Source organism: Lissotriton vulgaris, chromosome 12 (genome assembly GCF_964263255.1).
Source record: "Lissotriton vulgaris chromosome 12, aLisVul1.2, whole genome shotgun sequence".
NCBI classification, from domain to species: domain Eukaryota; kingdom Metazoa; phylum Chordata; class Amphibia; order Caudata; family Salamandridae; genus Lissotriton; species Lissotriton vulgaris.
Window position 1 is genome coordinate 507,617,562 of NC_141700.1, and position 21,916 is coordinate 507,639,477.

Genomic DNA, 21,916 nt, shown 5'->3' on the forward strand with positions numbered 1-21,916 from the left:
GGCATCAGCCCAGAACCGCAAACCCTGCACACTCTGCACCTGCCAAGCCGGGCCTGTGCTGGAGTGAATCAAGACCACAAGGACGTCCCCCCGGCGACTTGGGACCGAAGTCCAGTGCTCAAAGACCCCCCTCGATGAACCAGACGACGCATGCAATCTCAGAACCATGGCCCCCCCATACTTCGACCAGCTAAGGGTAATATTCCCCGACGCCAAAAGACACCCCTGCAACCGGCGCCCCACGGCCTCCTGTGCCCAACTCCTGGGTGTCCACCCCTCCTCCAGCTTCCCAACTTACCTCTCGAAGTGGTGGTCGCACCTGAAGGATCTCCTTCCCCGAGCCTGCAGCCTTTGTTCACTTTCCAAGATCTCCATTGAAAATTCTTGTAAGTGTGGAGTTTTGAAACTTTAAAATATTAGTCTAAAATCAGCTGAAATACAAATTCCGATTTACTCACCTGCTACCAGGAGAGATCCCAGTGCTGGGTCTTGGTGCCCAGCACTGACTCTGAAAAGTAATTACAACCGTACTTAACGTTAACTCAATTTTCTTCCATAGGAAATCATTGACTGTTTTTCTGTTAAATTTCTTGTGTCAAATTTTAAAATACCAAAATATTACTTAAAAATCAATACTGTGAATTAACCGATTTTGCTCAACTGTTCACAGTGCCTGTCTCAGAACTGAATCTAGGATCCAGTCCTGCAGTTAGAAAAGAAATCCTTGAAGTAATCTATTGCCTTCTTTTAGAAATCCCCATTTAGCTCAATGTGTTATTGGGTTTGAAATTGTGTTGCCTATTGCATGAAACTATAACTATTGCATTCCAAAAGTCTATTGCCTATTTGCAAAGTATTTAACTAAAGTAACTCATTCTGAGAGAGTATATTTTGATACCTCGTTGGTTCTAAAATTAAATGACTATCTTTTGATACAAAACAATTGGCCTAGAGTTCAGTTCTTGAGTGTGTGAAACCATTTGCTGACTGAGGGTGTACAACAAATGCTTTACACTATCCTCTGATACTGCCTTACTGCTCGACCAAGCTACCACTTTAGAGAGTAAGGTTATATCTAACTTTAGCCTCTGCCAAAGCTCTGGGGTCTGTGGACTCTGTGCACACTGTACCTATTTGGGAACAGTATATACAGAGCCACTTTCTCACACATGCCAGATGGCATATGCGGGCTCTGCAGTGGGACCTGAAGTTCCAGTGGGCACAGCATCAGGGCAACCTGTCTGATCATGTTCAGATCTCGGAGGGCACTGCTCAACTATTGCAGTGGTGGCTCAAGAATCACGTTTGGGTCAGTGGCAGATCCCTCTCCCTTCCTCAACCGGAGCACTCAGTGGTGACTGATGCGTCCATCCTGGGCGAGGTGGAGATCAGAGGCCTCTGGTCTCCGGCGGAGTCCCGGCTCCATATCAACCTTTTGGAGCTGCTGGCGATCCGACTTGCACTGAAGGCATTCCTTCCCTCTGTCCGGGGAAGTGTAGTTCAGGTGTTCACGGACAACACCACCGCCATGTGGTAATGCAATAAGCATGTGAGGAGGCTCAGCACCTCTGGACATGGCTGGAACATCAAGACATTACCATGGCTGGAACATCAAGACATGACCCTGGTGGTTCAACCTGGCAGGTTCTCTGAACGCCAGGGCGGACGAACTCAGCCGCCGGGGCATGATGAATCACGAATGACGTCTGAACTCGGACGTGGTGCATGGTCTCTTTCTTCAGTGGGAAGAGCCCTGGTTAGATCTATTCGCCCCCGAAGAGAACGCACAATGTCATCAGTTCTGCGCGTTGGAATTTCCAAAACGGCACTCACTCAGTGCCGCTTTTCGCCTCGAGTGGAGCTGCGGTCTGTTATACCCCTTTCTGCCTATACCGCCTCTGCCCAGAGTGCTGAAGATCAGGTGCGACCAGGCCCAAGTCATTCTTGTGGCTCGGGACTGGGCTCGAAGTGTATGGTATCCAGAGCTACTCAGTATGAGCATTGATCCCCCGATCCTTCTGCCTCTTCTGGAGGATCTTCTGTTGCAGCAGCGGGGGACGGTCCTCCACCTGAACCTGCCCAGCCTCCACCTCCATGCGTGGAGATTGAGCGGCGACAGTTGACAGCTTTTGACCTTCCTCCCTTCCTCCCGACGTTTATGTCATTCTGGCAGCCAGGCATCTCTCCACTAAAACGGTATACGCCTGCAGATGGAAGAAATTTGTGGCATGGTGTACAGCAAAAAATGTGGATCCTCTTTCTGCCCCACTTTCTGAGGTTCTCCTGTGTCTTATATCTTTCGCGCAGCAGGGCTCTGCTGTGGGCACTATCAAAAGTTATCTTTCTGCCATTTCCTCCTTTCTAAGGCTTCCTGATCAGCCTTCTCTTTTTAAGTCCCCGGTTGTTAACCTTTTCCTCAAAGGCATTACACACAAGTTTCCTCCCGTGCCTTTCATGATACATCAGTGGGACTTGAATCTGGTCTTAATTTCTTAATATGCGCTTCCTTTGAGCCCCTTCATAACTGTCCCTTATGTTTTCTCACCTTAAAGATGCCTTTCTTGGTAGCGATCACCTCTGCCAGAAGAGTGTGATCTCCAGGCTCTATCTTCCAAACCTCCTTTCCTTTCAGTTCATCCAGACTGGGTGGTTCTAAGGACCCGTCCTTCTTTCTTCCCAAAGGTTGTCACGCCCTTCCACATCGGGCAGACCATCACCTTGCCCACCTTCTTTCCGCCTCGCATCCTTCCATGGAAGAGAAGCTCCACCGTCTGGACCCAAAACGTGCACTCTCGTTCTATCTGCAGCGCGCCCAACAAACGGACCATTTCCCGGTGTGCATCAAAGCATGTTACTCCTTGACCAAGAAGGAGGCTCCTGTGGGGCTGCGTGCCCATTCGACTAGGGCAACTAAAGCCACTACTGCCTTGAAACGCGGCGTTCCCTTGCAGGACATTTGTCAGGCAGCTACGTGGGCCTCGCTGCACACGTTTACCAAGCACTACTGCCTTAACAGTCCAGTCCGGAGAGACGGTTTCTGTGGCCATTCCGTTCTCGGTGACTTCCTGGTGTAATTTTCTTTGCAGACCCACCACCGGGGTTGGGATTGATGGGGTATCTATTCTAAGGTAAGGAATCTTTCACTACCGTGTCTTTCAGATGCACAAGTTACTACTTGTGTAACGATATATCTGTAAGAGACATTAGTTAGTGATGGATTCTATACTGCCCCACCCATCCTCCCTGTTCTGCGAACTGATTACTAAGGTTAAGGTCATCCCCTTTTAGGGCCCTAGTTTTATGCACCAATTGTCAGTATCTTGCATGGCTCTGCGTTCCTGGCACGGAAAGTCGTGTACAAAACTGACGTCAGCGTGCATGGGTGGCGCCTAAGTATTCTCGGTGACGTCATCTCTGCGCTTACGTCAGCGACAGCCGTGCAGCCGCAGGACGCCACCAACTGACGCGCATGGGTACTGCTAAGCAAAACTTTCCGGATCCAGTCTGACTCCTGTGGATATTCTAAGGTAAGGAATCTATCACTAATTAATGTCTCTTACAGATATATTGTTACACAAGTAGTAACTTGTGCAATAAGAAGAAAAGTAATAAATAAAAGGTCCATAAGTACAATGGAAATGATATTGATGCAAAAAGAAGGGTACAATATGTAGATTAAAAATGCATTAAATAAACTCAGGCTTTAAAGTTTTGTTGTACTTTAAATGAATTTTCTTTTTTGTAATTCAACAGTGAAGCAATTGTAGATCTAGTTATGACAAAATATTAACTTCTTTATGCAGTCCCTTATATACATGTTAAAGACATAGAATAATGTAACTATCAATAATATGTACATCTGTTAAGCAGAACTAATGAATATATATATTTTTAAAACCATTATTATACATGTTTATACAAAGCAATAGACTCATATAGGTACATATCTATAGTACAATAAGATTCTTATATACACAGGGATGTAGAATTCCTATAGCCCGACTCCCAGGACATATTGTTTGGGGTCAAGGGCAACAAGTTTTCAAGTGTATTTTGTCCTTGGGACAAGTAGGCCCAACCCCCTACAACACTACCACAGGCCCTACTATCACTTTATGGATCAGGAAAGGGCAATTTCTGCAGTTAAGGTAATATTTGTGTCCATGTATTAAATGCTGTTCAAGCTTGTATTTATGGTTCATTATTAGGGTGAGCACTAAAAGTAAACGCTGTAAGCTCGGCCTGCACTACTGACGGTGGTTTCAGTATAAATGTGTAAACACGTTTTCAAAGTTTAGTAATATGAGGCTATGTATAATGCTCCCAGAATGCTCTGTGATTATATGCAAATATTTGCCGAAGCTTCAAAGCAAGAGTGATGATTCTTTGCTTTCAAAATAAAATGTTTAAAAAAAATGCAAGTAGGAAAAAAAACATTTTGCTACTGTAAGATTTTAGGTACCATATCTTTGCAGCATCATTTAGCAACATGTTGATGTGTGCTCGTATTTCCCAAAAAATATTCATAATGGAAAATCAGTGTAACCAGTTTAAATACGATTACCGGAAACAAAAATAAACAAGCATTGGCAAAGCCAGTAGGTCTGAAATTGGTGGTCAGCCTTTTGGTTTTGTCAATGCGTGACTTGTTCAGGCATGGTTTTTGTAAAACCGTATCCGTGTGGGAGGTGCTGGGCCCTCACCATTCTAACAAGCATTGGCAAAAGCAAAAAAATGTTTTTGGTCTCAAAAAGCACACATTGCCAAAGCAGTTCCGGGCGCTGAACAAGACTACTTTGTGTGCCAATATGCTCCTTGTCAAAGAGCAGAATACTGTCACTGACAGTGAAGCCATCTGATAGACTGAGAGAAAAAGAGAGCGAGACAGAATTTTATTAAACGCAATAGGTCATGGTTAACCCCAGGCCTAATTAGAAGCCCAAATATTAACGAAAGTCTCAAAAGAGCATCCATGGTATATACCCTTGAATTAAGTGCATATATACAGTTTCCATTTATTCACAAGAATTTAAAGAAGTAGGCCAAGAAATAATACTTCTAGAAATTATTTGTGAACTGCATTTTTGCATGAGCACATGTGCATGTGTAGATTGGCTCATGTGAAAATTTTAATGTTCACTTTTCCTCTAACCACTTTTTTCCCAACCCTGGAAGAAGTTTCCAGGGTTCCTGCGACTGTCAGGAGTTAATTTCCAAACCTTTTCAGTACGGGAAAAGATTAGAAAAGAGTTGGTGCAAACCCAACACGCACGTTAGTAGGTTTGCACAGACTCAAAAGGGCATTCCAACCCTTGAACTATTTCTTACCAATACCTTCAGCCCAGTATGTAGACCTGCAGATTCATGGCAGCATAAGGGAATTGCTAGTATAATACCCTGCTATGGTACGAGCCCTGGCATAATTAGAGAGGTTATATCAGAACTCTTATATAATGAGATTGCTGTCGTAATTTGTCGCCGCATTATGGCACAAAAGGGACAAGTGGATTTTGTTACAGGGCAAGTAGATTTATGAAGCAACCTGCCCCATGGACAAGTAAATATTTTATTAAATTCCACACCCCTGAATACAGAGGGATATGTTGCATGTTTCTGTTTGTGTATGGTGGTTATGTGAGGTAGAGGCAATTCTTAAATAGTTTTCTGAGGATAAGGTGGTTATCCGTGGATCTTCTGTTAGGGAGTGTAGAGTTCCATAGTTTGACTGCTTGAACAGAGAAGGATGTGCCGCCCATGGTTTTATTCCTATACGTTGGGGTTTTAAGGTGAAGTGCCACTTTAGAGCGAAGGTTCATTTGTTGAATGTGTTCGATTTTATTCTTGATGAAGAATGGTCTGTTCCATGTATCACTTTGTGGGTGATACAAAGCCGCTTGAACGTGGATCTTCTGGCAACAGGTAGCCAATGCACAGCTTTCAATGCAGGGGAGATGTGAGCTTGCAGTATTATATGTAAAAGTTGTCTGGTAGCAGAGTTCTGAATTAGTTGTAGTCTTTTCATGGTCGTTAAAGGTGATCCGTGGTAGAGGCTATTGGCGTAATCGAGTTTGGAGAGAACTAGGGGGAGATGCTAGCCTGGAACTTGTGTGGAAATCCCAAATGGGAATGATTTGTTTTTATAGTAACAAAGCTTGACCTTGCTAGTTTGTCCATCTACTGCTCTACCTTGACAAAAACAACTTTTGGCGCACTTTGAATCTCAGGGTATTTATAGTTCAAGTTGCAATGTTTATAAAGATCAAGAAGGCAACTTTGGGCAAAGCTAAGGAGATTAACACAATCGTAGCATTAACAGTGGCTTTATTGTACAATATTCCAACACAGTAAATACGTTTTAAATGACACTGAATAGACTGTAAGAGAGAAGATACTTTTCTGAAGTGTGTGCTCAATGTGTGAATTTATACTGAGGTGTTGAAACAGATGTTACCTTTAACAGTAGTTTTGCAACTTCATATCTACATATGATCCCAACTTCCCCCACTACTTCTTTGAGTTTGAAGATGGGGTCCCAACTTGCTGACGCACACATTGTGGAAACAATTTTGGTAAAGCACACACTCTGGAGATTGTGTCTCCAGAGTGTGTCTGTCAGTGTCATGAGGGGCAGGATGTGGAAGCTTCATTTTAAACAGCTATTGCCACCCATAATTTTGATCTTGTCTGTCCTGATTTTGTCTTTTCGATGAAATGATAATGCATAACCTAGATAGAATTAATCGGACAGCATGTTGTGAAAGGTGAGTAACCTTTCCTTTTATACATGTCCGCTTATGTAAGGAAAATATATTGGTACCTTGCTGAGATGTTAGGCTTTGCTATTTAGCTCCGGCAAGAATGTTACTGATAATGCCCAATTGTTTTTGTTATCTTGCAGCTGCAAACCTTGATTCAGGAGACTGACCCTGGGGCAGACTACCGCATTGATAGAGCCTTGAATGAAGCCTGCGAGTCTGTCATTCAAACTGCTTGCAAGCACATACACTCTGGAGATCCTATGTAAGTTGCGTTAAGTTCATAAACATTTTACTATGTTTGTTCTTGAATTGGGCCATTTATTCTCAAACTGTGACAGCAGTGCATTCTCTCATATCCCTGTTTCCACCACTGGCACATAAGAACCATCTGATCATCTTCCTTTAATCTTGTGGATTTCTTTGTAATTTTATAGTAGAAGAGTATAAAGGTTAACCCATTTTGAAGAGTTTTACTGATATGTGTTCAGAAGAGAGACCTAGTCTCGTGCCTACAGTAGGCCTAGATGAAATAGAGACCAGTCAGTGAGGCATCCTCCTGTTAGGTATAAACTGTCAAATTATTTCTTGCCAGTGGAACAGCACTTATTTAAAACTCTTTAGAAGCTTTAAAAAGTGCCCCTTTTTAGATCTCGAATACTAGACTGTGCATGTGCTGACTGTTTTGAGTCTTATTGTAGGCTTACAGTGAACTTAGACCTCGCCCATTGTGTGCCATAGATTGGCTTGATTATAACTTGTTTACTTGATTGCTTATGGGTCTGGTTCTCTGGGTGCTCCTCCTCATTTTTTGTCCTCCAATGCATCATGGACGCATTACTTGAGTCCTTCCACTGCTCACTTTCTAAACACGTAATTTTGGTTTATGCACTCTACAAGAGTGCATTTTTGTATTCATCTGTCTGGCCATGTACTACCCCCCGTGTTAGGTGTTAGTCACTTTTGCCTATATGACTCTCCACACCAGCTCCATGTTGCTCTCTCCCAAGTGCTTGTGCACCCGTCCTCCACTGCCCCCTCCCTCTGTGGTGATTCTGCCCCATACCTCTCTGTGGTGATTCTGCCCCCCGTGGTGATTCTGTCCCCCCCCCCCCCGTGGTGATTCTGTCCCCCCCTCCCTCTGTGGTGCATCTGTCCCCCCCTCCCTCTGTGGTGCATCTGTCCCCCTCCCTCTGTGATGCTTCTGTCTCCCCAGCCCAGCCTTCTGTGGTGCTTCGGTCTCCCCAGCCCAGCCTTCTGTGGTGCTTCGGTCTCCCTAGCCCAGCCTTCTGTGGTGCTTCGGTCTCCCTAGCCCAGCCTTCTGTGGTGCTTCGGTCTCCCTAGCCCAGCCTTCTGTGGTGCTTCGGTCTCCCTAGCCCAGCCTTCTGTGGTGCTTCGGTCTCCCTAGCCCAGCCTTCTGTGGTGCTTCGGTCTCCCTAGCCCAGCCTTCTGTGGTGCTTCGGTCTCCCTAGCCCAGCCTTCTGTGGTGCTTCGGTCTTCCCCAGCCCACCCTTCCGTGCTTCGGTCTTCCCCAGCCCAGCCTTCCGTGGTGCTTCTGTCTTCCCCAGCCCAGCCTTCCGTGGTGCTTCTGTCTTCCCCAGCCCAGCCTTCCGTGGTGCTTCTGTCTTCCCCAGCCTACCGTGGTTCTTCTGTTTTCCCCAGCCCAGCCTACCATGGTTCTTCGGTCTCCCCAGCCCAGCCTTCCTTGCTTATGGGTCTGGTTCTCTGGGTACTCCTTCTCATTTTTTGTCCTCCAATGCATCATGGACGCATTACTTGAGTCCTTCCACTGCTCACTTTCTAAACACGTAATTTTTGTTTAAGCACTCTACAAAAGTGCATTTTTGTATCCATCTGTCTGACCGTGTACTACCACCCCTGTACTCCACTGGCCCCCCATTCCTCTATGGCGATTCTGTCCCCCCCCCCCCCCCTCTTTGGTGATTCTGTCCCCCCCTCTTTGGTGATTCTGTCCCCCCCCCCCTCCCTCTTTATTGATTCTGTCCCCCCCCCTCCCTCTTTGGTGATTCTGTCCCTCCCCCGCCCCCCTGTGGTGATTCTGCCCCCTGCCCCCCTGTGGTGATTCTGCCCCCTGCCCCCCTGTGGTGATTCTGCCCCCCCTGTGGTGATTCTGTTGCTCCTCCCTCTGTGGTGATCCTGACCCCACCCCCTCTGTGGTGATCCTGTCCCCCCCCTCTTCTGTGGTGATTCTGTCCCCCCTCTTCTGTGGTGATTCTGTCCCCCTCTTCTGTGGTGATTCTGTCCCCCCTCTTCTGTGGTGATTCTGTCCCCCCTCTTCTGTGGTGATTCTGTCCCCCCTCTTCTGTGGTGATTCTGTCCCCCCTCTTCTGTGGTGATTCTGTCCCCCCTCTTCTGTGGTGATTCTGTCCCCCCTCTTCTGTGGTGATTCTGTCCCCCCTCCTCTGTGGTGATTCTGTCCCCCCTCCTCTGTGGTGATTCTGTCCCCCCTCCTCTGTGGTGATTCTGTCCCCCCTCCTCTGTGGTGATTCTGTCCCCCCTCCTCTGTGGTGATTCTGTCCCCCCTCCTCAGTGGTGATTCTGTCCCCCCTCCTCTGGTGATTCTTTCCCCCCTCCTCTGTGGTGCATCTGTCCCCCCTCCCTTTGTGGTGCATCTACCCCCACCCTCTATGGTGCTACCTTGATTCTTCGGTCTCCCCAGCCCAGCCTTCTGTGGTTCTTTTGTTTCCCCAGCCCAGCATTCCTTAATGTTCCAGTTCCCTCACCTGCTTAAAAAAATGCTTTCTAGTGTCCCCTCCCCTCACCCCCACCCATTTTAGTTACTGATCTAACGAGGATCGGTTACTAAAATAAAAAGCAGCTGCTTCCTTCATTTGGCATACTCCTACAAAGTGACGCAGCCGGACAGTTCAGAGGCTTTCATTTTATTGTTTAGCCATGCTGCACAGCATCAGAATGGTGCGTAATTTGGCAAAAAACTATAGGCAAAGCCAACTAGACCCAAAGGTGAGACCTATTGCTTTGCCAATGCTTGTTGCCCACCTTTTTATTAACCTGTAGCAAGAAACCCCCAAAAAACGCCTCATAGATTACACTCCCCCAAGTTTTGGTCTTATACGCTCACTCAATACTTTGTATTGAGGGAGCTACCTTTTATTCGTTTCTCTACACGTTTAGAGCACAATGTTGGGACACCAACCTATTATGTCACACTTTTTGTTTTACCATTTTGGAACTTAGCTTTTAAATGTTTGTTATGCTAAAACACCCGATGAGCCATTTTCATTGTAGGAAGATGGCTCTTTATGTAGTGCACCAAAAAGAGGTACACTGTGTAAGGCAAACCTCAAAGGATTTGCAGAGATCTAAATGACACCCCAAATGCTCATTTATGTGGTAGTGTGGGCTAGCAGTTGGGCATAGCAGAGGGTAGCATTTATTCCACACACACTCAAAGACATCTGACTGCAATTTATAAAAATAACCATACTTTTATGTGAATTTAGATGCCAAGATCATCTGAGTCAAGTAAGTACTTTTCGAATTATGAATATTTACAGTTTTCTTTTTACAGTACCAGCCCATTGGTATATTTTTAAGTTTGCATAAGGACCTCAAGTCCTTGAAAGACAAGTGTAAGTAAGGTGTGAGGTCGAGCTCCTTAACCAGGTCCTGCATGTTGTTGTCTTCACTAATAGCTGGGGTCTTTTGAGACATTCTAACCTGACAGTTCTAACCCTCTACCCTTGACTACAGTGACTTTTATTTCTTTAAAATTCTATTGGGACTTAAGCAAGGCCCTGACAAGACTTTTAGTATTTCAGAGAAGCCAATTTAGGAAAATCTGAATTTTAAAGGCAATTTAAGAGTTCTGTCGCGTGATCAGATGGTAACCAAGTAGTCCAACAAATGCAAGTTTGTATCCTACCGCTGATCCACCAATGTAAGAAAGTGGCTCTGTATATACTGGACCAAAGTAAGGTACAGTGTGCACAGAGTCCACAGTCCCCAGCAGTTTGGCAGAGGCTAAAGTTAGAAATAACCTTACTCTCTAAAGTGGTAGCTTGGTCGAGCAGTAAGGCAGTATCAGAGGACAGTGTAAAGCATTTGTTGTACACACTGTCAGCAAATGGTCTCACACACTCGAACTGAACTCTAGGCAAATGGTTTGTATAAAAAATATACAGTTTTATTTTAGAACCAACAATAGATATCAAAATATACTTTCTCAGAATGAGTTACTTTAGTTAAAAACTGTTCAAATAGGCAATAGACTTTTGTATACAATAGTTAGTTGTTGCAATAGGCAACACAATTTTAAACACAATGTGACATTGAGCTCAATGGGAATTTCTAGTTAAATGCAATTAATTACTTTAGGGATTACTTTTCTAACCACATGACTGGATCCTAGATTCAGTCCTGGAACATATCCTGTAAACAGTTGAGTAAAAGCGTTTTGATTACAGTTGTGATTTTTAAGGAATATTATTGTATTTTGAAAGTTGACACTTAGAACTTTTTCACATAGAATCACCAATGTTATCCTATGGGAGGAAATTCACTTAGCCGGCGAGGAGTGTTATCGTTACTTTCTTACTCGGTGTTGGATCCTGGATCCAGCACTGGTGCATCTCCTGTAAAAAATTGAAAGAATGAGTTTAGGTCATACAGGCGATTTTTAGGTTGAGGACCGAAGGCTGCGCTTGCGCAGTCTCCGGTGGGAGATTTAATGATTTGTAGTATGGGGGCTTGAACCCGCCTCTTCCATTTGCTGGCTCCCTCAACTGAGGCCACCCATTGGATGAGAGGGGCATCACTCAGTTCAAGCCCCGTCTCTTTCGGATTTGGGGGCGTGTTTTTATGTGTTGTTTCGACCTGTGACGTCATCTGTCACTCAGAACGCAAAAAACACGCCCCCGATTCCGGAGTTGCAGCCGCCATTTTGCTGCTCGGTGCTAGGAGTGTTATTTATTGATCGATCGCACTACGGACGTGATGAAGTCACCTGAAAACTCTTTAATATCACTGTATCAGCGCGGGCTGTCCAGTGATCGGCGGTAAAGGGGCGCCGTCAGCGTTTAATTGTATTATTGTGCATAGTGAATGGAAATGCTGTTGTTCGTAGAAGCAGAAAGATTGGAATTATTGTCCCTGTTACTGTCCGCGATACGTGTGCCTCTATCCTTCAGCCCTTTCATCCCAGGATCCGTGGACCGGCTCCAGGGCTTTAATCTCAGCACCCCCAAGCCCTTCAGAGCACTCTCCGTATATTTCTTCAAGGTGCTAAACTTTTAAAGCGCTCCGAGGAGCAGGTACAACGCTGCGAGCAGCGGCAGGAGCTCCCTGTTCGTGACTGGATGCAGCTTTGAGTAACTGCGGCCCCATTACTCAGTGATACTTACGGCCCATTAATGGATACTGTGGGCTTATTTACAAGCCCCCAGCGCCTCACTGTGAATCACATAAAACAGACGCACCAACGGCGCCAGGGGCTTATAAAAAAGCCCTCTGCGTTTTTTTTTTTTTGAAAAACTTTATTGACAAATAGACGCAGAAGTTATTTTCATCATTTTCACTGCTTGCATCCGTTACATATTGTCTCAGTATGTCTGCATAGATGGTTAAATTACAGGACAGATTGGTGTACAAGATTAACTTTCATAACGTATAAAGAGGAAAGAGTTGCATAGAATTCCTTACAGAATCACATAGTTCGACATTCCACACTCAGATCCAGTTCGTATTTCGCCCACCTATTAAAAACTGCAGTTAGTTCTCAGTGACTTCTACGTATGGAAAGAAAATGATTTCTACAAAAGAACTTAACTAATGTCATCACCACCGCATAGAGTTGTGCCCTTTCATATAATGGTGTCATCCACTGCATAGAGCTCATACATTGGTTCAGAGTTTACAGTTGCTGCTCCCTCCACCCCCACACAAATCAGAGCGTCTCATATCATTCCGCCCCCCTTAATCGTCCTCCTCCTCTGACTCCAGATCTTCATCCTCCGGCAACGGGTCACATGGTTCTCCCCTATATTTATTCCATGGTGTCCATTCTTTATTCCATTTACGCGGACAGGCCCGCAACACATACACTGCCCGTTCTCTCACCATGAGGAGGTCCATATTTCTAACCCAGCCCGACACTGTCGGCAAGTCCGGAGCACCCCATTTTTGCGCTATGTCTCTTTTTGCCACTGTCATAGCTAACGTGGCCCACAACTGTTCATATTTGTTCAGGTCAGTAGGATCCCAAATGTTTAACAGACATTTGCGGGGCTCAGGCAGGAGCGATATCTCAAGGGCCTGGGAGACTGTTCACATAATCTGTTTCCATACCTCTTGGAGTAATGGGCAGTCCCATAGTGTGTGAAGCAGGGTCCCCTCCTCCCCGCAGCCCCTGAGACAGAAGGGGTGTGGTGTCCTCTGTATCCTGTGCAAAAGTGTTCTGGTATAGTAGGTGCGGTGTAGGATCTTGAGCTGAACCAGCCTAAACCTAGCTGAGATGCCCACCTCCCTTGGTGAGGCCAACGCCTCGTTCCATTCCGTGTCGTCCATATCCCCTAGTTCCCCGGCCCATTTTTCTCGGAGTTTCTGTGTGGGGTCCGGCAGGTTATTAACTAGTTTTTTGTATGTAAGGGAGGTTGCCTTCTGTTCCATAAAGTCAGTTAGCAACCTGTCCTCCAGTGGAGAGGATTCCGGGAGTACTGTGTCAGGAGGGATTGCGTGCAGTAGGGCGTGCCGGATTTGCACATACCTGTATGTTTCATTGGGCCCCATACCATACTGTTGCCGCAATTGTGAGAATGCGACCACTGAGCCCTTATCCCAAAGGTCTCCTACAACCGAAATTCCTATTTGGTCCCATTGTGCGAAACCCTTACTGGCTCGTAAGTTTCCTAGCGATTTCGTGTCCCACAATGGCGTCATGTTTGTAATTTTCCCCTGCCATCCGAGTCGTGACTGCGCTGCATGCCACAGGGATACCGTGTGCAACGTCGGACCGATCAGTTTTCCGGCCCGTGCGTGATTGTATAGCACCGCGAGCATGCCGTCCGTTCCCAACTGTGACCAGTCCGCTTGGTATGCGGGGTCCCCCCGCGGGACGTGGATCCATTGATTTATTATCTTAAGCTGGGAGGCCCAATAATACAATTGAAGGTTGGGTAGTGCAATCCCTCCTTCGTACCAGCTTTTAACTAATTTATCGTGAGCTATACGAGCTGGGCCATTGTTCCACAGTAGTGCAGACACAAGTGCGGCGACCTGTTGGAAGTAGCGTGGGGCCACCACATGAGGAGTATTCTCCAACACATAAAGAAATCTAGGGAGAGCCATCATTTTGTATAGTGCTGCTCGTCCAAGGAGGGTTAATGGCAGGGTGGCCCAGTTTTTAACGTCTGCACGGAGACGTGCCAGAGGTGGCACCAGGTTTGCGTTATAAAAGTCCGTCGCATTAGTGGTGATAACAATGCCCAGGTATTTAAATGAGCCGGACGCCAATTGTAGGGGGCAGTCATCTCGCAGTGTCGGTTCTGGGCCCCTGAGTACGAAGATTATAGATTTGGACCAGTTTAGGGTGTAGCCAGATGCCTTCCCATGCTCGTCGCACAGGGTCAGCAGGGCAGGGATACCTTCGTCGGGATCGGTCATATAGATCAGCATGTCATCTGCATACAGTGACACTTTGTCTTCCCACCCGTCCTCCCACGTGAGTCCCCGAAACAGTGGCGTTGCCCTAAGCAGGATGGCCAGTGGCTCAAGCACCAGCGCAAATAGTAGGGGCGATAGCGGGCACCCCGGTCTCGTTCCGCGTCCTAATGGGAAGGGCTTCGAGATGTGACCATTCGCGACCACCTGTGCCATTGGTGACTTGTACAGTAGCCGGACCCATGCTATGTATTTCGGGCCGAAGCCCATGCGGGCCAGGACTGCAAATAAGTACTCCCACTCCACAAGATCAAACGCCATTTTGGCGTCCAGGGATAGGATGACTGCCTGTTTGGAAAGGAGATGTGCTCTCGCCAGGACCCCATGCACCCTCCACAGATTCAGCGCTGTGCTCCTATGTGGCATGAAGCCTGATTGGTCTGGGTGTATCAGGGTGTGCAAGTGTGCCGTCAGGCGGCTAGCCAGGAGTTTCGCAAGTACCTTTGCCTCCACGTTGAGCAGGGAGATAGGTCGGTACGAGGAGCATAGTGTCTGTGGCTTGTCAGGTTTAGGGATGGCCACTATGGTGGCCGTGCGTTGATCCAGAGGGAGTGCAGCCTTAACAAGACTCTCTTCATACATATCCAGCAAGGGTTTGCTCAATAGGGGGGCTGATGCTTTGTACCATTCTACGGGTATCCCATTAGGACCAAGTGCCTTGCCAGATTGCAAAGACTGTATTGCTAATTGGATTTCAGTTTCGGTTAGGTCAGTGTCCAGTTCCTGTTGCGCTTCCTGGGAAAGTGCGGGGACAGTGATTTGGTCGAGTGATGCTAATGCCTCCTGCTCCGTGACCGCCCTAATCGGTGTGTAGATTTCCTGATAGTGGCGTGCTAAAGTGTGTACGATTTGTTCAGGGTGTGTCAGCAGCTGGCCCTCCTGATTGTATAGCCTCTGAATGCCTCTGTTGCTACCACCCCGTCTGTCCAACCATGCTAGCATTTTTCCGGCTTTGTCCCCCACATCATATATCCTGCTGGCAGTGCTCGCCAAGTGTCCCTTGGTCACCGTTGTGAGGTGGGCCAAGTGCTGTTGTTGTTTAAGATGTAGCGCATGCGCGGTGTCAGGGGTGGGATCGGACATGTGGGCGACATTCGCGGTGTGGAGAGCCAATTCTAATTTAGCGAGTTCTTTTCTGGAGTCTCGCTTGTGCCCCGTGATAGTCGCTATTGCCGCGCCGCGCAGGACCGTTTTGTACGCCTCCCAAAGTGTTGAGGGTGAGGAGACCGTCCCTGCATTTTCTGTAAAGTAGTGCGATGAGGCCAGTTTAAGCTTCTTTCTGACACCTGGGATCTGTAAATAGTTGGGGTATATTGGGTAGAGCCTGGCACGTTTCTGCTCCTTGGATGTGATGTGGAGGGACACTGGGGAGTGGTCAGATATACCCCTAGGTAGGATCTCAAGTTTGTCCACTGAACCCAGCCCCACCCCCAAAAAGAAAAGGTAGTCAATGCGTGAAAGACTGTTATGTGTCGATGAGTAGTGCGTGTTTTGTTTTGCCGTTGGGTTCATGTGACGCCAAACATCCGTGAGGCCCAATGCGGACAGGAAACCAGGAAGCACGGCGGCCCCTCGTTGCCGGTCCCGTATGGGAAAGGTGTCTAATAGCGGGTCTGTTATGGCGTTAAAGTCCCCGCCAATGATCATGTCACCCTCTGGGAGGTCAATGAGAAACTGACCCAGCGCTGGCAGCGCTGTGGAATGTAGCGCCGGGGGAATGTATACTGACACCACGTTGAGGGGCTTCCCTTCCCATTGGCCGTGTATTGCCGCAAATCGACCCTGGTCGTCCGTTTTGTGGCTGTCAATCATAAAGGAGGAGTTTTTCTTGAGAAGTATCCCAGTGCCCCTGGACCCCGTGGTGAACTCTGCATGTGTCGCCATGGCATATCCGCGCCTGTCAAGTGCTTTGCAGGTGGACCCGGCCAGGTGCGTCTCTTGCAACATCACCAAGTCTGGCCCATGACGTTTAATGGTTTGGAGAACCAACCCCCTTTTAATTTTGTCCCCCAGGCCCCTAACATTCCAGGTGAGCAATTTTAAAGGGGATACCGCTGTTAGTCGCGAGTCGCCTTCAGCGGGTGCGATTCTATGTCGTTGGGCCATGTGGAGGTAAGACTAGTGTTTCTGAAGCGTGAAGGCGGAGCATAGCGCCTGCGTGAAGACCTGTGATAGCAAACCAGGAGTGTACGGCTCGCAGTGGGACCATGATCCATATCGAAGCGGTGATGACTGAGAACATTATCAACCATAACAATACAACTTCCCCGCCCCCTCCCTGCTCCCCTGCACCACGGACGAAAACCCGCCCGCATCCCCAACTTGGCAGAGTGCTTAATCCCGTCCCCGTCCATCTTACTTGCTCGTGGGGTTGGTGATACCCCTACAGGCACCGGCCGATGCCTGCCCTACTCGGCTCCATCAGTATCAAGGTCCCAAGTGTTCATAAACATGTTGTCCCCAATGCAGATCACTCTGATTAGCCCCTAACTGGTTGTCCAGAGTCAAGTGGGTCTCTTTCAAGATCCGAATCCAATGCCGTCGCACCCTCTTCGTTCGCAGGAGTACCTGATGGGTGTGCCGACTGTCCCCCGTTGCGATGGTGCTGTCGGTCTCTGTGCTGGCGCTGTGGCTGACCCACCTGCCTCCATCCATCAAGCCATTCTCGAGCCACCTCCGGCGTATCAAAGAACCACGTCTTTCCTTCGGCTACTATGCGTAATTTGGCGGGGAAAAGCATGGAGTATGGCAGGCCTCTGTCCCGCAGTGCTTTTTTTACGTCCATGAAAGATTTTCTGCGCCTGGCCACCTCCGCCGTGTAGTCTGGAAAGAAGGCCAGCGTTGAGTTTTGAATTTTTACTGGCGGGGAGTTCCGTGCCGCTTGTAGGATCGCGTCTCTGTCCCTAAAATTGAAGAGCCTGGCCAGCACTGGCTGCGGGGTGGCGCCCGGTTTGGCTGCCCCACCAGGGACTTGGTGCGCCCTTTCAACAGAAAAGAAGTGAGACAGGCCTTTAGGTTTCAGCTGGGTTTTGATCAGATCCTCAACGTATAAGTCCATCGCAGCTTTACCCTCCGATTCCGGCAGGCCTAGGATGCGGACGTTGTTCCTTCTGGAGCGCCCTTCCTGATCGTCGAGCTTTTCCTGCAGCTGTTTAGTGACTTTTTCCATGCGCTCCATGGCCACCTGCAGGTCCGAGGTGTCCTCAACAAGAGACTTCGTGACTACTTCCACTTGCAAGACCCTTTCCGCCATTTTGTGAAAGTCAGCTCGAAGCAGCGTGACCTCGGAGGAGATGGAACCCACCGTCGTCCGGACTTCGTTGAGGGTCTTCATTACGTCTTCAAGGGTCACTTTCGGAGTGCCTCCCGTTTCCGGAGGAGTACCAGTGGAGTGGCGGCCGCCACTCTGGGAATGTCCATTTTGGCCGTATGCGAATTTGTCGAGCTTCGCCTGTGTCGTCGTGCTCCGTGTACCCTTTCCGGCCATGATGTCGCGCTGCTGGCGGAGGTATGCGTGCTCCGCGTCTGGGTACACTGTCGTCTTTTGGGTCACGCAAGGCCTGCGGGTGTCCGGCTGATAAAGTCGTGTCCCACTGAGTTCAAGGGGTTCCTGTGGTCCACCTTGGTGCGCAATCGGCGTCACTGGCACTCGGGTTCCCAAAGTATGGCGCAGTCCTTGGCGCAGGGAGGCTTCCGCTGTGTTTTGCGTCTTCACCTTGGGGCGCTCGCCGCTAGTTCCGGCTCCCCCGGACCCCTCGGTACACTCGGTACACTCAGGGGCGGGCGCTGGAGGGGCAGTGCGACTGTGTGACCTTAGTGGTGAAGCGGAGCAGCTGCCGGCTGGTGTCAGGGCGCCCAGGCCGGGGAGGGTGAACTTCCGCCCGGGTCCGCTGTCTACTCGAGGCCGGTGTTGTCAGGCTGGCGCAGGCCCCGTTTCGTTGTTCCCGACAGGAGCCGTTCCCGGCGTCCGTTGTTCACCGGGGTTGAAGTAATCAACGCCGCTCGGGTTCTTGAGCCGATGCAGCCCCTTTGGGCGGGTGATGAGGCGGATGGAAGTGCGGATAGTCAGCGCGGCCGGTTTGCCTGACGGAGCTCCCGCTTCAAGCTGCCGCCATGCTCGGCAGTGGGCCACGCCCCCCAGCCCTCTGCGTTTTTAAAGCACAAGTCTGCAGCTGCGACCAGTCTCCTTCGTGGGGTAGCGCAGTCAGCATGCCCAGGGGTATTTCTGGGGCATATGGGTGTCGTATCCCCGCGAGTCTCTGAGACCGGTTCCAGCAGAGCCGGATTGTTCCTCCAGCGTCAGCTCGCGAAGGGCGATCCTCTGCTGCAGGGCTATATAAGCTAAGACATGCCTTGGTGTACCTCTCGCACTATCGCTTTCAGGGCCCCGGTACACCCGCGCCACCTCCTGCGTGAACATCTGCAGCTGAGCAGCGAGATAATAAAGCTCAATCTGGCACCGCGAGCTCTCCCTCGTCCTTTGGGCGAGTGAGCGTCGCCAGCGCCACTCTGCATCTGCCGGAGCCCCACAGGAACGTGGTCAACTGAGACTTGAGTTGGCGGAAGAAGGAACTAGGTATCCAGATGGGGAGAGTGCGAAAATAGTATAGTAGCCGCAGCAGGGCGATCATTTTCAGTAAGGATATACGGCCAGAGACTGACAGCGGGAGCGTAGCCCAAAAGGCCATGCTGCCTTTCAGCGCCCGCACACAACGGCCCACGTTACCCTCCAGCATGTCTGCGACCGTGTGGTAAATATATACCCCTAGGTACTTCAGGCAGGTGGGCTCCCAGTTGAGCAGAGGACGATGGTCAGGGCGCCTCGCGTCCCGCCGCAGTGGGAACAAGCATGTTTTAACCCAGTTAACTTTCAGACCCGAGAGATCGCCAAACCGCCCCAGCAGTCTCTCCACCCCCTCCAGCGCCGTCGTGTCGTTTTCTAGGGATACCACCGGATATTGGTGAGAAACTAGGGGTCCTATTCTCACCCTCGCTACTGCCGCTGTGTACAGGACCCACGTCCAGCTGATATACCCTTCTCCCAATCGAAAGCGTTCCATGACCTTGTATAAGTAGTCCCATTCTAAGCTGTTGAATGCTTTCTCAATGTCTACCGATAGGACTAGGGGTGTGTGGTCTGCAGTGTATGGGTTCTCTAACAGACGCGTGAGCCTTCTGATATTGATCGTCGTGTTGCGTGCAGGGATGAATCCATTTTGGTCCGCGTGCACTAGGTCGGGCATATGTTGTAGGAGCCTAGCTGCTAGTATAGCACTTAGTATCTTGTAGTCGGCGGTCAGCATGGAGAGTGGCCTATAAGATGCGGGGCTAGAGCTCTCCCTCCCAGGTTTTAGTAGTGGTATTACAAGCGCTTCCCGCATAGACTGAGGTAGGCAACCAGCCACTCTGGCTTCGTTATATATCGTTTGGAGTCGCGGCGCTAATATGTGTAGGTACTTGCTATAGAATTCTATGGGCAACCCATCTAGTCCCGGTGTTTTGTTGCAGGCCATCCGTTTCACCGCTCCTCTGATCTCCCCTAGTTCTATATTTTTCACCAAGGCTTTTGCCTGTTTCTCGTCTAGCTGGGGCAAGTGGAGGCCATCAAGAAAGATATCGGTTCCACTCTCTTGTCCCTCCAGTTCGCTCTTATATAGGCCCTCATAATACTTCTGAAAGCTATCCAAGATTTCCGATTGGGACTAGTGAATGTGGCCTGCATCCTCAATGGCTAGTATTGGGGAGCAGCGCTTATTAGGGTTTGCCAGCCATGCTAGCAGTTTTCCAGCTTTGTCCCCCTCAACATGAACCTTGAGCATGTAGGCACGATGATCAAAGCTACGAAGGCGTTCCACTTCCACCGCAACAGCCTCTCTAGCTAAATTGACCTCATCTTGGAGTTCGGGATGGCCAGGCCTCGCCTTCTCCGCATCTTGCAGCTTGAAATCTGCCTTATTTAGATCCTCTAGTAGCACCTTCCGCATGCCCACATGTTTCGCTATGCACTGACCCCTTACTACTACTTTGAAAGCGTCCCATTCCACTGCTCTAGTGGCTGCAGACCCCTCGTTGTCGGCGAAGTATCGGGATATACCATCCTCCAGTGCCGCGTGGAACAATGGGTCTTCCAGGGTCTCTGGTCCCAGCTTCCAGGTCGGCACTCGAGGTACTTCGACTGCCCAGGCTAAGTTGGCTATCAGTGGGTTATGGTCCGAGATTGTCCTTGTGAGGTACTCAGTCCAAGTTATAGCCGGCATCACGACCTGAGAGCACAGTATTGCATCAATTCGGACGTGGAGGTCGTGCAGGCTAGAGAAGTGTGAATAATCTCGATCAGTTGGATGTTGTACGCGCCAGGCATCCGTCAAACCCCATCCCTCAGGCCACTCTAATCTACCCTTAGTAAGGCGGTGGACAGGGGAGTCCCTCAATGGTGGATGGGATCTGTCTAGTAATGTGTCCGCTACTGAGGTAAAGTGCCCTCCAATCAGAATCGGGCCTGCTAAGAAGTGTGCCAGTGTCCCTGATAAACCCGTTAAGAAGGAAAGCTGTTCAGTGTTCGGGGCATATATGCTACACAGCACTATATCCCTGCCCCGTAACCTGCCCTCTACCACCACATATCTTCCCTCAGGGTCTATTACATGTCTTGTCGCCTGAAAGGGAGTGCCCAACCTTATCCATACTAAAGCGCCCCTAGCATACGCTGAATAAGTGGTATTAAAGACCTGACCCCTCCATCTTCTTTGCGGTGCTGCCCCTTCCTGTTTCGTGAGGTGTGTTTCTTGTAGTAGCGCAATATGTACCCCCCTGCGAATCAAGTAGGCATGTATCTTATGTCTCCTTACCATCGTGTGTAGCCCCCGCACATTCCAGGTTATGCACTTTAATACATTTGCGCTAGCCATTGTCCCACAGTTCGCTTTGCTTCATCACACTGAATCCTATTCCCTCGCGGGTGGTGAACCCCCCCAAATTCCTTTTGAACCTTCCAGTTTCCTTACTCCCAGGTGCCCCGGGATCAACAGTTGCCAATTGTGGAAAACATCCCCAACAGTTCTCTCCCCCCTCACCCCCAGAACAGGCCCCAATATTAGTCTATCAGTTCCCATCCAAACTGGTTCAACCTTTCAAACTGTGTTGCTAATTCACGGTCGTAACCGAGAGTGCCTTAAGGGCAAGTGGAGCGTGGCCCAGATCGGAAGGTAGCTACGCAGGCTCTCCCCCGCACCCTCTCGTGGTCCCCCCATGAGCAGCAGCCGTCTATTGTCCCAGTTCGTAACCCCCGTCTATAGTACCCTTTAGTTCGGGAGGTCTTCATTGGCAGTTCTGCCCACTACCTGTCAGTTCCGAGTCAAATGTTCAGGATCTCTTCCGACATTCGCGGTGTTACCAGCGGGCCCTTAGTGCTGTGTATTCCTGACTGGTCCGTCCCCGAGCCGTGTGTCTATGTGTCCATGCCC

The 21,916-nt window shown here is 49.0% G+C and overlaps 1 protein-coding gene across 1 annotated transcript in view; it reads left to right on the plus strand.

Annotated features, from left to right (window-relative positions):
- The window catches only part of GLG1 (golgi glycoprotein 1), a 792,605-nt gene that overhangs the window by 295,355 nt on the left and 475,334 nt on the right, over positions 1-21,916 (plus strand). The window contains exon 9 of the mRNA XM_086945268.1: positions 6,899-7,020. Coding sequence (XP_086801394.1) covers positions 6,899-7,020 — 122 coding nt within the window. The remainder of the gene's footprint in view (positions 1-6,898; positions 7,021-21,916) is intronic.